Source organism: Dinoponera quadriceps, unplaced genomic scaffold (genome assembly GCF_001313825.1).
Source record: "Dinoponera quadriceps isolate SergipeBrazil2010 unplaced genomic scaffold, ASM131382v1 scaffold1455, whole genome shotgun sequence".
Lineage (NCBI taxonomy): Eukaryota > Metazoa > Arthropoda > Insecta > Hymenoptera > Formicidae > Dinoponera > Dinoponera quadriceps.
The window spans coordinates 65,286-78,609 of record NW_014555526.1 but is presented as its reverse complement, the minus strand read 5'-3'; the positions used below and the strand labels follow the sequence as shown (position 1 = coordinate 78,609).

At 40.4% G+C, this 13,324-nt stretch overlaps 6 protein-coding genes across 6 annotated transcripts in view; all 6 read right to left on the bottom strand.

The window, feature by feature from the left end:
• The window catches only part of LOC106744617, a 3,948-nt gene extending 1,901 nt beyond the window's left edge, over window positions 1–2,047 (bottom strand). Inside the window, exons 1-2 of the mRNA XM_014619538.1 lie at window positions 1,248–2,047; window positions 743–842 (exon numbers count right to left, since the gene is read on the bottom strand). Coding sequence (XP_014475024.1) covers window positions 743–842; window positions 1,248–2,047 — 900 coding nt within the window. The remainder of the gene's footprint in view (window positions 1–742; window positions 843–1,247) is intronic.
• Window positions 2,048–2,374: 327 nt separating this feature from the next.
• On the bottom strand, window positions 2,375–4,801 carry LOC106744616 (odorant receptor 49a-like). Its single transcript, XM_014619536.1, has 5 exons — window positions 3,960–4,801; window positions 3,515–3,614; window positions 2,892–3,002; window positions 2,601–2,756; window positions 2,375–2,515 (listed from the first exon to the last, which is right to left on the bottom strand). The coding sequence occupies exons 1-5, from the start codon at window positions 4,763–4,765 to the stop codon at window positions 2,465–2,467; spliced, it is 1,224 nt and encodes a 407-aa protein (XP_014475022.1). The 5' UTR covers window positions 4,766–4,801; the 3' UTR covers window positions 2,375–2,464.
• Window positions 4,802–5,077: 276 nt separating this feature from the next.
• LOC106744615 (putative odorant receptor 92a) lies at window positions 5,078–7,549 on the bottom strand. Its single transcript, XM_014619535.1, has 4 exons — window positions 6,741–7,549; window positions 6,303–6,411; window positions 5,901–6,011; window positions 5,078–5,772 (listed from the first exon to the last, which is right to left on the bottom strand). Exons 1-4 carry the CDS (start codon window positions 7,547–7,549, stop codon window positions 5,572–5,574), a joined length of 1,230 nt encoding a protein of 409 aa, XP_014475021.1. The 3' UTR covers window positions 5,078–5,571.
• A 646-nt stretch (window positions 7,550–8,195) lies between these two features.
• Window positions 8,196–9,998, bottom strand: LOC106744614. The gene is made up of 4 exons (XM_014619534.1): window positions 9,178–9,998; window positions 8,831–8,998; window positions 8,645–8,775; window positions 8,196–8,497 (listed from the first exon to the last, which is right to left on the bottom strand). Exons 1-4 carry the CDS (start codon window positions 9,980–9,982, stop codon window positions 8,288–8,290), a joined length of 1,314 nt encoding a protein of 437 aa, XP_014475020.1. The 5' UTR covers window positions 9,983–9,998; the 3' UTR covers window positions 8,196–8,287.
• Window positions 9,999–10,709: 711 nt separating this feature from the next.
• On the bottom strand, window positions 10,710–11,893 carry LOC106744612 (odorant receptor 4-like). Its single transcript, XM_014619533.1, has 5 exons — window positions 11,889–11,893; window positions 11,465–11,564; window positions 11,207–11,317; window positions 10,939–11,094; window positions 10,710–10,763 (listed from the first exon to the last, which is right to left on the bottom strand). Exons 1-5 carry the CDS (start codon window positions 11,891–11,893, stop codon window positions 10,710–10,712), a joined length of 426 nt encoding a protein of 141 aa, XP_014475019.1.
• On the bottom strand, window positions 11,876–13,124 carry LOC106744628. The gene has a single exon (XM_014619551.1). The coding sequence runs from the start codon at window positions 12,724–12,726 to the stop codon at window positions 11,905–11,907; it is 822 nt and encodes a 273-aa protein (XP_014475037.1). The 5' UTR covers window positions 12,727–13,124; the 3' UTR covers window positions 11,876–11,904.
• Between the last annotated feature and the right edge of the window lie 200 nt (window positions 13,125–13,324).

Genomic DNA, 13,324 nt, shown 5'->3' with positions numbered 1-13,324 from the left:
TGGCATTTATAAACTGCCGGAGAGGTGGGAAAAATGTATAAATAGCAATGGACATTATTTTGAATAAAATATCTTTTATCATTTTCAAACAACAGACGTGTAATTTTTACAAAAAAAATTCCGGTTTCATACTTCTACACCTGGTATATTTAAACAAATTGGGAACGTTCGAAAAATATACGTTTTAGAATCTTTAATATATATTTTACAGCCTTTAATATATATCTTACGTAGCAAAAGTGTCGCAGCATCACAATTATGCTATTCTGTTACAATTCCAATTTTTAATTAAAATATGTACATCTTGAAGTTTGATTATGTCTATTTATTAATATATTAATATCTTTTAGCAATTAATATATTTTTTAAATAATTTCTTATAAATAGACATAATCAAACTTCAAGATGTATATATTTTGGAATTGTAAAAATGGAATTGTAACGGAGCAGTATAATTGTGATACTGCGATACTTTTGCTACATAAGATATATATTAAAGGTTCTAAAACGTATGTTCTTCGAACGTTACTACTTTGTTTGAATATAACCAAACCAATGAGCGTAAAGTGAGCGTTCCTCGAACGTTTACGTGCTGCTTCGGATACGCATATTAAGAAAATCAAATATATCTTATTTAATGCTGAAACGAGTTCAAACATGTGTTCAAATGCTTATTAAAAGATGTGTTTGAGTGTTCAAAGACTTTTGTATATAACGATTTTAATAATTTCTTACGTATTACCGCGAGACAATAATATTCCAGCAAGCATATCACCAACGTTGATTCCACTATTTCTACCATACATAGTTCATTTAGAACATCCTCGATGCTGGCTGAAAATCTGCAACATCTTTTAATCTAGATTCTACCTTAATTTAGTTATAAAGAGTTACGATTTCTCGCTGACAGAATTAATTATAACGATTTTTTTATTAATTTCTGCAAAGTGCAGGATGTAACTGCTGAAAGCTAAGCTCGTGTCATTGTTTATTCTTCTTCGTCTATTCTTCTTTAGACAATTCTTTATCTTCATACAATTAGAATAAACTTGTGATTGTACATCATTATGTTTTACGTATATATACTTCATTAATTCTCACTATGTAAAATATATATACAGTAAGGTACGGTCGCTCGGAGATGTTTAATTATTCCAATTGCTGCTAATTAGGCATTTCCTCTTAGAAACCTCTTAGAAATGGATGCCTGCGACCAAATGTAAACACATTACAATTGTAACACTCACCTTAACGCCTGTACATGATGGTTCACAATGATCCCTATGCCAGATTTCTTACGATTGTTCTGGACACCTTTCACTAGACATTCCACACGCGCCATCACAATCCCGATCTGGCCGCAGGCGTGAGCGACGAACGTAGCAGCCAAACAACACACCGCCGTGGTGATGTTGAACATTATGATACTGGTCATTAATTGCGCGAAAAAGACGAACGCGTAAGCCGGCAGAAAACGCAGATCGAACAGGATGTCAAAGCCGGGATATGTTACCGGGCCGAAAGTAATATTCACCACGTTTTCAGGTCTCCGTGACAAGAATGGTATCACGGTGTTATAACACAGACCCCCGCAATATATAAACGACATACAAAACTTAGACAGCGTGTGCCCTTTCATCGAGTCCTTTATCATGATCGTTCGGTAATCCTCTTCCTGGACTGTGCGCCAATCGATACCCAGAACGTGAATGCACCGTCGAATGCTTCTATGACGAATCACCAGTAACATGTACTTCATCACCGAGGCGACCACATAGCCCAATGGACCTAACATCTTTATCTTGTCGCTGATCTCCGTCTGATCCGAAAGAGTGTAGATAGTCATGGGTATGAGAAGAAAGCCGAGAGCGGACCAACACACCGAGAACGAGATCGTCGCTAGGATCTTCTCGATCGTCGAGGTATCTGGAAACATCAACGGCCAGATCCCGAGGATTCGCATTACCCGTCGACACCACATCAACGCGTCGATGACGTCACTCTTATAGTTCACATTCGACCAGGGGATGCTACCGATTTTGGCCATGCTATCGTTCTGAAGGTGCGACAGCGACTGCTGTATATTGCCGACTGCGCTGACGATGACAAGTCGCGCATGACCGCTGCATAAGCTTTCAGACGGGGGCGGGAAACAATGACATACGTATGGTGGAATAATCGATTTTGCCGGAAGAGAGGAATTGTGGCAGTTGCATGCTACCGCCTACCAAGGAAGCCGTACATTGGCGGTATGTAAAATCGATGAAGTTGCCTCCCGATTTTTCCAAATAATAAAAATAATAGTAGAGAGTAGAACAATTTGTGTGCATAATGGTTTATTTAACTCGTGTACATTTTTATTTTGACAGATGTTCACTTAACGTTAGAACTTCGTAGCAGAGATGATACGATGAATGTTAATTTTTTCGTTGTTGCCATAGAGGAATTGAGTCTTTCGCGTTCATCAAACTACAGTACGCAGCAAGTTTAGATACGCGACCGAAGTTTTCAGAACCTATAAATCATAATAGGACGAAACATATTATGTGACGAATTTGAACATGTTTTTCCGTCCTTGAAAGAATATTGAAAGTACTTACGTTACCGAAACTAGAGAACGATAGGCTGATTAATTTTCCGGCGGTAATTTTTATCGGATTGTGAGACATGCTGATCATCAACGTGAGATCAAGTGCAATTTTCCCTGGTAAGTGATACCACTCGATTTTGTACGAAGTATATCCTACTTTGCTGCACTAAATATTTAATTTGACGTAATTTTCAATGGCGTGTAATGTATAGCGTAACAATCTTCGTAATTAACATATTTTAAATATTATCAAAATTTTTAACTTATTGTTGTGTTATCTAAAATTTGCAAATGTAAACACCTGGTCTGTAAGTAGTTCACCGATGTAACAAAACATGAATATATTGAAGACGAATGACGTCAATAGAAAAAAATATGTCAGGATCGCGACGCTGTCACTGTTTTGCCATTCCTGCGAGCATGACACAATTTTTTTACTAGATTATTATATTATGTTATTATTCCATTAGATTACAAGTATAATATTATATTTATATTTTTATTCAGTTTCACATTTAACACAAAACATTTTGCGTGATGTTAAAAAAAATTATACTACAATCATAATAAAAGATATCTCTGTTTAGTGCCAAAAATGCAAAATACGCGAATGTGTAAAAATATGATCCATAATAGTTTAACCCTTTGCACTCGAGGGCTCCGGAGCGGAGCTATTTAAAATTTGTCTTCAAACTCTTCAAACTCAAATGCAAATAGCAAGAGCGGAATATCCTATACACAATAGTTTTTACGATTTGTCTTTGTTCTTATGTTATGAACTGAAAATTATTTGCATTGTCTCCATAGCGGAGCCCTCGAGTTTGAAGACAAATTTTAAATGGCTCCGCTCCGGAGCCCTCGAGTGCAAAGGGTTAATTACATGAAACAAATAAATAATAATTTTTATGATTTCTTATATGTTACCGTGAGACAATAATATTCCAGCAAACATATTATCAATGTCGATCCCACAACTTCTATGAGACATATTTCACTTAAGATACCTCCAATGCTGGCCGAAAATCTGTAATATCTTTTAGTCTGGATTTCGTTTCATTATATAAGTTATACATATATTTATCTTTTCATCGACAAACGTGATTATAATGATCTTTCTTTTCATTTCTGCAAAGCACCATATGCAACTACAGGAAATTGATCTCGTACAATTTATATATTTCTTAACACTCCTTATATTCATAAAATCAGAAAAACTATAACCATATGCTTCTATTCTTTCGTATCTTTATTTCATTAAACTGGGAGATTTCTAGTTTTTAGTTTCTTCCCATCGCTCAAATCACGAGGCAGTTTTAAAAACCACGGATGTCCGTAGTCTAGTGCAACAGGTTGCAGAGGTAGCACTCACCTCAACGCGTGCACATGATGCTTTACAATGACGGCCATACGATGCTCAGGATTCGTGCGATTACTTTGCACACTCATCATTAGACTTTCCACTCGCGCCATTACGATTTCAATTTGGCCGCATGCATGAGCCACGAACATGGCAGCCAAGCAACACACCGCCGTAGTGACGTTGAACATTACGATACCGGAGAAGCATTGCGCGCAAAAGACAAACATGTAAGCTGGCACGAAGCGCAAATCGAAAATGATGTCGAAGCCGGGATACGGCACCGGGCCGACGGTGGCATTTTGCTCGTCGCCGGCTCTTTGTGACAAGAACGGCATCACGGTGTGATAAGACAGGCCACCGCAGTACATAAACGCAACACAGAATTTAGACAGCACGTGTCCCTTCGCCGAATCCTGTATCATGATCGTTCGGTAAGCCTCTTGCTGAACTGCGCGCCAATCGACACTCAGAACGCGAATTCCCCGCCGAATGTTCCTATGACGAACCACTAGGAACATATACTTCAACATTGAAGTGAGCACATAACCCAGCGGACCCAGCATTTTCACCTTGTCGCTCGTTATCGTCCGATCCGAGAGAGTAAAAACGACCATGGGTACCAAGAGAAAGCCGAGCGCAGACCAGCATAGCGTGAATGAGACCGTCGCTAGGATCTTTTCGATCGTTGAGGTATTCGGAAATACCAGCGGCCAGATCCCGAGGACCCGCAATATCCATTTGCTCCACACCAACGCACCGATGATGTCCTTCTCGCAATTTACATTTGACCAAGGGATGATGACGGTTTTGGCCATGCTATCGTCTCAAAAGTGCAACCGCTACTGTTGCAGAGTGCCGACTGAGCTAATGGTGAATAGTTGCGCATGACTACTGCACACGCTTTCAGACGGGAAAAGTAAGGGTTGACATACGTACGATGGAAAAATCGATTTTGCCGGAGGGAAGGAACTGTAGCAGTTGCGTGTTATCACCTGCAAGGAAGCGGTGTTACGTCGGTTGCATGATCGATCGATTCGCTTCCTGGTTTTCCATATCCTTTATGTCACTGGTATAATCTACTTTTAGTGCAAAATAATGAAAGAATAGTGGAGAGTAAGAGATAATGCTGTACGTTTATTAATAAACATTGTTTAGAGTACGTGAATCACAAGCGAACTAGAGTTTTCGTCACTTTTCAAATGTTCCAAATAGATTGTTGAATGGATAAGATTTATAGTTCCAGTGCAAATCTTGTAGCTGGAACTTGCGGACAATATTGTATAATCTGTAACGTTGACGTTACCTGGAGATTATTATACTTGCCGAGGTAAAGATGCGAGTAAATTCAAATATAACTATGCCGGCTCGTTTGGTACGATTTGTGCACACAATGATTTATTGAATTCGTATACATTTTTATTTTGAGAGTGATTGATTCAGCGTGAAGCTTCAGCAAAGAGGATACGCTGAATGTTAATTTTTTCATGGTTACCATGGAAGAAGCATCAAGACGTGTCTTTCGCGTGCATCAAACAATAGTTCGCAGCAAGTTTAAATACGCGACCGAAGTTTTCAGAACCTATGAACCGCAACGAAAGGACAACGACATATGTGACATTTTTCAACATGTATTTCTGTCTTCAAAGGAATACTGAATAGCACTTACTTTACCAAAACTAGAGAACGAGAGGCTGATCAATTTCCCGGCGGTAATTTTCATCGGATGGTGAGACATGCTGATCATCAACGTGAGATCAAGTGAAATTTTTCCCGGTAAGTGATACCATTCGATTTTGTACGAAGTGTATCCCACTTTGCTGCACTAAATATTTAATTTCACATAATTCTCAATGACGTGCAAAATATAGCGTGTAGAGCTTCACAATTAACACAATATAAGTATTTAAACTAAATCATTACGTTATTTCTAAAATATGCAAGTATAAACACCTGGTCCGTCAGTAGTTCACCAATGTAACAAAACATGAATATATTGAAGACGAATGACATCAATAGAAAAAAATATGTCAGAATGGCAATGCTGTCACTGTTTTCCCATTCCTGTGAGCAGGACACCAATTTGCTTAATGGATGTATTAATATTTCATTAGATTAAGGATATAATATTATATTCATATTTTTATTCAGCGTTATATTTAAAATAAAATATTTCGTTTGGTGTTAAAATTATACTATACATATATGAAAAATCAGGTATCCATTTTTGGTGCTAAAAGTGCGAAGCGCATATATGTGTAAAAATATATATTATAATAAAATATATATTTCTCTCTGAAAGTAATTTGATTTCATGAAATCAAATAACGATTCGTATAACGTCTTACGCATTACCGTGAGGCAGTAATATTCCAGTAAACATATTATCAACGTCGATCCCACAATTTCTACCAGACATATTTCACTTAAGATGTCCTCAATGTTGGCCGAAAATCTGCAATATCTTTTAATCTAGATTTTATTTTATTATGTAAGTTATATATATAGATTTATTTTTTTTATTGATACAGGTGATTGTAATGATCTTTTCTTTCATTTCTGCAAAGTAGAGGAAATATGCAAATATAGGAAATTAAATTCGTTAGTCTTCACTTCTTAACATTCTTCATCGACAATCACAAAATAAGAAAATTCTGCAACTGCGAATGCTCTCGTTTTCTTATATCTTTCGTATAAAATTCTAAGCGTATGAATGATGGGACATAGAAATTTTCCATAGAAATCGCGGACGTCCACATTCAAGCGCGATCAATTTGCAAAACCAGCACTCACCTCAACGCGTGCACATGGTGCTTCACAATGACCGCCATGCGATGACCGGAATTTTTGGGATCGTTTTGCACACCTTGCACGAGACTTTCCATTCGCGTCATCACGATCTTGATTTGGCCGCATGCGTGAGCCACGAACATGGCAGCCAGGCAACACACCGTCGTGGTTACGTTCATCATCACGAAACTGGAGAAGCATTGCGAGCAAAAGACAAACACATAAATCGGCGGGAAGCGCAGATCGAAAATGATGTCGAATCCGGAATACGGTAATGGGCCAACGGTGGCATTCCGCTCGGCGTCGGGTCTTTGCGACAAGAACGGCATTACAGTGTTGTAACACAGGCATCCGCAATACAAGAACATTACACAGAATTTGGACAGCATGTGCCCATTCACCGACTCATTTATCATGATCGTTCGGTAATTCTCTTTCTGGACCGTGCACCAATCGATACTCAGAGCGTGAATGCATCGTCGAATGTTTCTATGTCGAATTATTAAAAGTAAGTATTTCAGCATTGACGAGAGCACGTAGCTTAGCGGGCCCAGCATTTTCACCTTGTCGTTTATCACGACTTCGTCCGAGAGAGCGAAGACGGCCATGGCTGCGAAGAGAAAACCGAGCGCGGACCAACATAGCGCGAACGAGATCGTCGCTAGGATCTTCTCGATTATTGAGGTGCCCGGAAATACCAACGGCCAGAGCCCGAGGATTCGCAATACCCACTTGCTCCACACCAGCGCATCGACGATGTCGTTCTCGCAGTTCACATTCGACCAAGGGGTGGAATCGATTTTGGCCTGCATGCTGCAGTCCCGAAGTTACGACAATGACTGCGCTATCTTGTCGATTGCGTGAACGATAAAACGCTGCGCATGACTACCGCCTGCTGCTTTGCAGCCGGAAAAGGAAGGGGTTGACATGCATACGGTGGAAAAATCGATTTTGCCGGAGGGAAGGAATCACTATAGTTATAAACTGTGACCCGCGAGGAGCGTTCTACTGGCGGCATATGAAACTGATTATGCTGGTTTACGTCCTTCCATAATGTGAAAGATTCTTTTGGAATTAAATAATGTGTGAGAAATAGCTGGGGACAGAAAAATAATGGCGCGTTTTAATAAAAATATGTACGCGAAATATGATCGCTTTTTAGATATTGATTTTTTGCTTTTGTAAGTTGAGAGTGAAACTGATACTTAAATCTTGAGTATTTCTTCTCTTCTTACTGATTCTAGGATTTATTTTTAATTTCCCGCAGATGTACGTACCATGTGTGCATCAAGTGTTTTATTTAACATGCGTACATTATTATATTAAAAAGGGTCCTTATTTATCATAAATTACCTTTTCACCACGTCAAGATGATATGAATTATTCTTACGTTGATACTTTTGTATATATCAAACCGCAGTTCGAAGTAAATTCAAATACGCGACCGATGTTTTTAAAACCTGCAAGAATGGGGGAAATATTTTTTAATACTTGTTTCGGTCGGCTGTGTGTACATAAACATTCAACTTGACTCAATTTGATCATTATCTTCACGAAATGAATTGCGCTTTTGTCTTTGATATAAAAAAGAATTGTGTACTTACATTGCCGAAATTAGCGAAAGAGAGACTTATCATTTTTCCAGCGGTGATCTGTACCGGATGACGTGATATTGCGATCATTAACATGAGATCGAGAGCGGTCTTTCCTGATAAATTGTACCACTCGATCTTGTACGACGTATATCCGACTTTGGAACACTATTTATTAAATTAATATTCACGCACTTACAACCTAGACTTACTGATTACGTTACGCTAGCATTAAAAATATCCAAAACTCGGCTAAAATTAAAACTTGCGTATTTATCAATTTGCCTTGGTACATAAAATTTTAATTCTAAGCACCTGTTTCGTGAGCAGTTCACCGATGTAACAGAATATGAAAATGTTGAAGACAAACGAGAGAAACAGAAAGAAATACGTGAAGATTGCTATATTGTCGCTGTTATTCCACTCCTGTGAATATGAAATAATATCTGTAAATATCTCGCTGTCTCGGAGGAAACCTATCGTCTAGGCGTCATTGCAAACTTTTGCACCGTTTGAAATATATCCGATACGTCGTTACCGTAATCAGTGAGTATTCTACTAGACACATTATCAATGTCGTCCCCACCATCTCGACTAGACATATCTCGCGCAAAGTATCCTCGATGTTGGCTGAAAATCTGCAAAATCTTAGTCCAGCTTCCATCAAATCTTACGAACTACAAGCGGACTCGACTTCAGTTCTCATCGCCTCAAAGTATCCCGGACAGATTGTCGAGCTTTTTATTCGTCCGACAAGATACACAGAGTGTTTTACGCGCAGACCTTTTAGCTCGAACGGATGTGGGTAATTTCGTTCGCAGCAAGCTGCAACAAGTAGCGAGGTACTCACTTCAACGCTCGCACGTGATGCTGCACGATAATCGCCATGCACCGTTCAAACTTCACGCGGCTGCATTGTTCTTCACCCTTTATGAGATTCTCCACACGATTTATCACGATGTCCATCTGACCGCAGGCATGGGCCACGAACATGGCCGCCAAGCAGCAAACCGACGTGGTGATGTTGAACATGACGACACCGGTGAAGCACTGCAGGCAGAAGGCGAACACGTAAACCGGCATGATTTGCAAATTGAAGAGAATATCGAAGCCGAGGTAGGCCATTGGTCGGACGGTGATGTTCAGTTCGTTCTCGGGCGTCTGCGACAGGAACGGCATCACCGTATTGTAGGACAGGCCGCCGCAGTACATAAACATTATGCAGAATTTGGAGAGTAAGTGGCCCTTCGTGGCATCCCTTATCATGATCTCCCGATGGTAGCCCTCCTGGACCATGCGCCAGTCGGCGCTGAGGACTCGGACGCATCGGCGGATACTCTTGTGACGTATCACCAGGAGGAGATACTTCAGCATGGAGAAGAACACGTAGCCCAGCGGGCCTAGCATCTTCATCTTCTCACCCATGATACTCCGGTCCGAGAAGGTGTACATGCTTGTGAGCACCAGCAGTAAACTGAGCACGGTCCAGCACAGTGCGAACGAGAATGTCGCCAGAATCTTCTCGATCGTCGTGGTATTCGGGTACACTAACGGCCAAATACCGATAATCCGCAGTAACCATCGATTCCACATCAGAGTATCTACCACGTCCTTCTCGTGTTTCACATTCGGCCACATTGGTACCTTGGCCATGTTATCGTGTGGAAGATGCGCGAGCGACTGAGCGTATTATATCGATTGTGGTGACGCTAGAAAATTTGCGCATGACTGGCGCAGATACCTTCAACAATAGGCAGTAAGGAAAGGAGAAGGGCTATACGCGCTGGAAAAATCGATCTGCTCGGGAGGATATCTGCTCTCGGTTTTATTTTACCTGCGAAGATGATCATCACTTTGACAGATGCATAGTAAAATTAATAGTAGATAGTAGAAATAGTAGAAGTAGTAGTAGTAGTAATAGTAGAAGAAGTAGTAGTAGTAATAGTAGAAGTAATAATCCTGCTTGTATTTTGGGATATTTCCCGACTGACCATTGCGGCATGAAGCGCGATGTGGAAAGTGCGTGGAAAATAGGACAGAAGTTGCGACAACGGGCCGGCTATTTTTATTGTAAGAAGTATGTCAGTATTTTTCATTTAGATAATAATTGTGTAAAATGTGCAAAACTGTTGAATGCATATTATGCATGTTAAGCCGAATAATAACACGTTCAACGTTTATGAAACGTACATTCGGTTCTTTTCGTGAGAATGCTAAAGAATATTGAGAACATAAATTGTAGTGTATATAATATTTTATCGATGGGACATACGTTATTTTATTAACAATTTCTGTACAATATCTGTTACGATAAAAATATATATGGCGAATTTTTCAAATAACAGTGCAATATATATATATGATATAAAGTTTAAAAATCTTATTCTGTAACTGTCCGCAGTAAATTTAAATACACTACGGACGTTTTAAGTACCTGTGGAAATGACAATCTATTAGAATTACACAAGAGATAATAACGTTCAATTAAGTATTATAGAAATGCATTTTTTTATAAAAATCCTTTGCGTGTTGTCTCCAGAAACAAAGAAATTAAATTGCTCGTTTATTAGTAATTAATTAAATATTAACGATAACACTGAAAAACTCACAACTCCGAAGGTATTTATAGACAAATCGACAAATTTGCCAGCTGTAAGTTTGGGTGGGTAATGCGACATTGTGATAATCATTACTAGATCAACAGCTTTAGTTCCGGATAAATCATACCAATTGACATCGTACGCGGCCGAGCTAATTTTGCTGTACTGATGAAAATATAAAAAATTAAAACGTTGCATATTGATTGCAATTAGAATAGATTGACAAGTGCGATGCCATGAAGATCTATGAGAGTCTGTTTATTCCAATCAAGGATACCTGATCCACGAGGAGCTCGCCGATATAACAAAATATCAGAATGTTGAATGAGAAGGCTACCAAGAGAATGAAATACGTCAAGATCGCCACGGCGTCGCTATTTTCCCACTCCTGAGAAGGCAAGGAACGTTTGAGACTCGTGTCTCAAAAGTTCGAGAGTGCGGATTTACTCGGTAAAAGGCGAGATAGGAACTTGTACAACTGTCAGGAAGACTAACGCGTTATCAGGACGACGAACGATTACCATACTCTCTTTACCGTCATGCAATAGTACTCGAGCAAGCATATGGTCAAGGTGGAGGTCACCAGTTCCATTAAGCATACTTCACGTAACACTTCCTCCACGTTGGTCGAGAATCTAGAAACGTGTCATTTATCCGTGCCGATATCTCATGGAGAAAACAAATTTTGCTGGAACAGCAAATGTTCGTCAATATAATGACAGCAGAGAAAAATTTGTTTAGACATCAACAAATTTGTCTGGACAGTAGAAAGATTTGTTAAGAGTATTAATTGTCCATATATCCAGCAAATAGCAATTAATACATTTAAAGAATCCTTCTGCCGTTAAAACAAATTTTTCCTCGCTGTCAATAAATTGACAAACATTCGATGTTCTAACAAAATTTGTTTTCTCCGTGCCGGCAAATGTTACCGCCGTCACCTGCCCAGACGTACCTACCTCATTTTCTTCCCACTCACCTCAGCACTCGCACATGCTGCCTCGCTATAATGCCTAAACGATTATCCACGGTTGTGCCCCTGTTCCTCTTCCCTTCCACTAGGTCGTCCAGCAACGTAATCAGTATCTGCACTTGGCCGCACGCGTGTGTAACGAAGATTGCGGCCAAGCTGCACGCCGCCGTCGTGATGTTGTACGTGATTAGTGCGAACAGACAATGGATGCAAAACACGATCTCGTAAGCGGGACTCGCCTCGGGGTCGAAGAATATGTCGTAGCCGGGATAGGTGAGCGGTCTGCTGATGAGGCTGCCGTTGACCTTTATTGTGGAAGACAACGGCAAGATCGTGTGGTAAGCCAAGCCGCCGGTATAAAGGAAAAGCGCGCACAACATGGTGAGCCTGCGGCCCGTTGACGCCTTATTCAGCATGATCTCGCGGTGATCTTCGTCCCGCACCGCCCGCCAGTCATCCTCGACATGATGAATGCACTTCCCGAACGACGTCGCGCGTGCCCCGAGGTAGCAATATTTAATCGTGGAGGTCAGGCAGAATCCGACCGGACCAAACAGCTTGACTTTCACGTTGATATCTTTTTCGCGGAGCAGTGTGTACAGACCGGACGGTATCAGGACAAAGCACAGGGTAGACAAGCAGGTGACGATCAGGATCACCGAGAGGAGCCTGTCGTACTGTGAGAAGTGACCGTAGATCAGATGCCAGATGCCGATCGGTTTCAAAACCCATCGGCACAGCTGCATGGTGTACCGTATGTCGTCCTCGCGAGGTTCATTGCGCACCTGCCACGTCCCTTCTGTATGCCGGGATCGACTGTGCATCCTGCCGTTCGCGCGGTGTAACACTGACTGAAACACGCGATCGGCCGTCCTGACGACGCCCGCAACGAGCGCGGCGCAAGCGCGGGGGAATAATGATTCCAGGATCGTGTGCAAGTGCACATCTTTCGTGGTTCTATCTCTATCATGTGTGCTCAAGTCATGCGTACGCGACGGATTGACTCTCCCCTAGTCATTACGTGCCCAAGCGTTCAGTCAATGACATGCAAATGCGGAGGGATTGGAAGTTTATGACGAGTTCGAACATAGTTGTACGGATTTCCCGCGTAACGCCGGTGTGTTCTGAACGTGTGCGTGACGTCGACGTTGGGATTTCGCGATTTTTTAAAATAGTGTCTGATAATTTTAATAGTACGTAATTAATAAGATATGAGTATTTTCTTGCATAACATGTTTCAACGCTGATAGGAAAATTTTAATAATTACATATATCAGGATTATCATTGTGGGAAAATATTTATTGCCTTTCCACGCCAGTTTTAACTAAATTGTAATGGTATTTCAATTAATATAAATTTTTTACATATTTTGAAACTGACGAAGCAATAAATGTTTGATTGACTAGTATGTATTATTTTAT

Bases quoted from the DNA above. Each gene is read 5' to 3' on its own strand.
- LOC106744614 (XM_014619534.1), bottom strand. From the start codon at position 9,982: ATGGCCAAGGTACCAATGTGGCCGAATGTGAAACACGAGAAGGACGTG. The intron at 8,999-9,177 runs GAGTACCTCGCT...GTAGTTCGTAAG, and splicing joins TCACGTGCGAGCGTTGAAGT to ATTTGATGGAAGCTGGACTA. The intron at 8,498-8,644 runs GTGCTTAGAATT...TTTAATAAATAG, and splicing joins GTGAACTGCTCACGAAACAG to TGTTCCAAAGTCGGATATAC.
- LOC106744616 (XM_014619536.1), bottom strand. From the start codon at position 4,765: ATGGCCAAAACCGTCATCATCCCTTGGTCAAATGTAAATTGCGAGAAG. The intron at 3,003-3,514 runs GTAACATATAAG...TCATGCTCGCAG, and splicing joins TGGAATATTATTGTCTCACG to GAATGGCAAAACAGTGACAG. The intron at 2,757-2,891 runs GTGTTTACATTT...TTAAATATTTAG, and splicing joins GTGAACTACTTACAGACCAG to TGCAGCAAAGTAGGATATAC.
- LOC106744612 (XM_014619533.1), bottom strand. The intron at 11,095-11,206 runs GTATCCTTGATT...TATTTTCATCAG, and splicing joins GCGAGCTCCTCGTGGATCAG to TACAGCAAAATTAGCTCGGC. The intron at 10,764-10,938 runs GTGAGTTTTTCA...TCATTTCCACAG, and splicing joins CTATAAATACCTTCGGAGTT to GTACTTAAAACGTCCGTAGT.
- LOC106744615 (XM_014619535.1), bottom strand. From the start codon at position 7,549: ATGCAGGCCAAAATCGATTCCACCCCTTGGTCGAATGTGAACTGCGAG. The intron at 6,012-6,302 runs GTAATGCGTAAG...TCCTGCTCACAG, and splicing joins TGGAATATTACTGCCTCACG to GAATGGGAAAACAGTGACAG. The intron at 5,773-5,900 runs GTGTTTATACTT...TTAAATATTTAG, and splicing joins GTGAACTACTGACGGACCAG to TGCAGCAAAGTGGGATACAC.
- LOC106744628 (XM_014619551.1), bottom strand. From the start codon at position 12,726: ATGCACAGTCGATCCCGGCATACAGAAGGGACGTGGCAGGTGCGCAAT.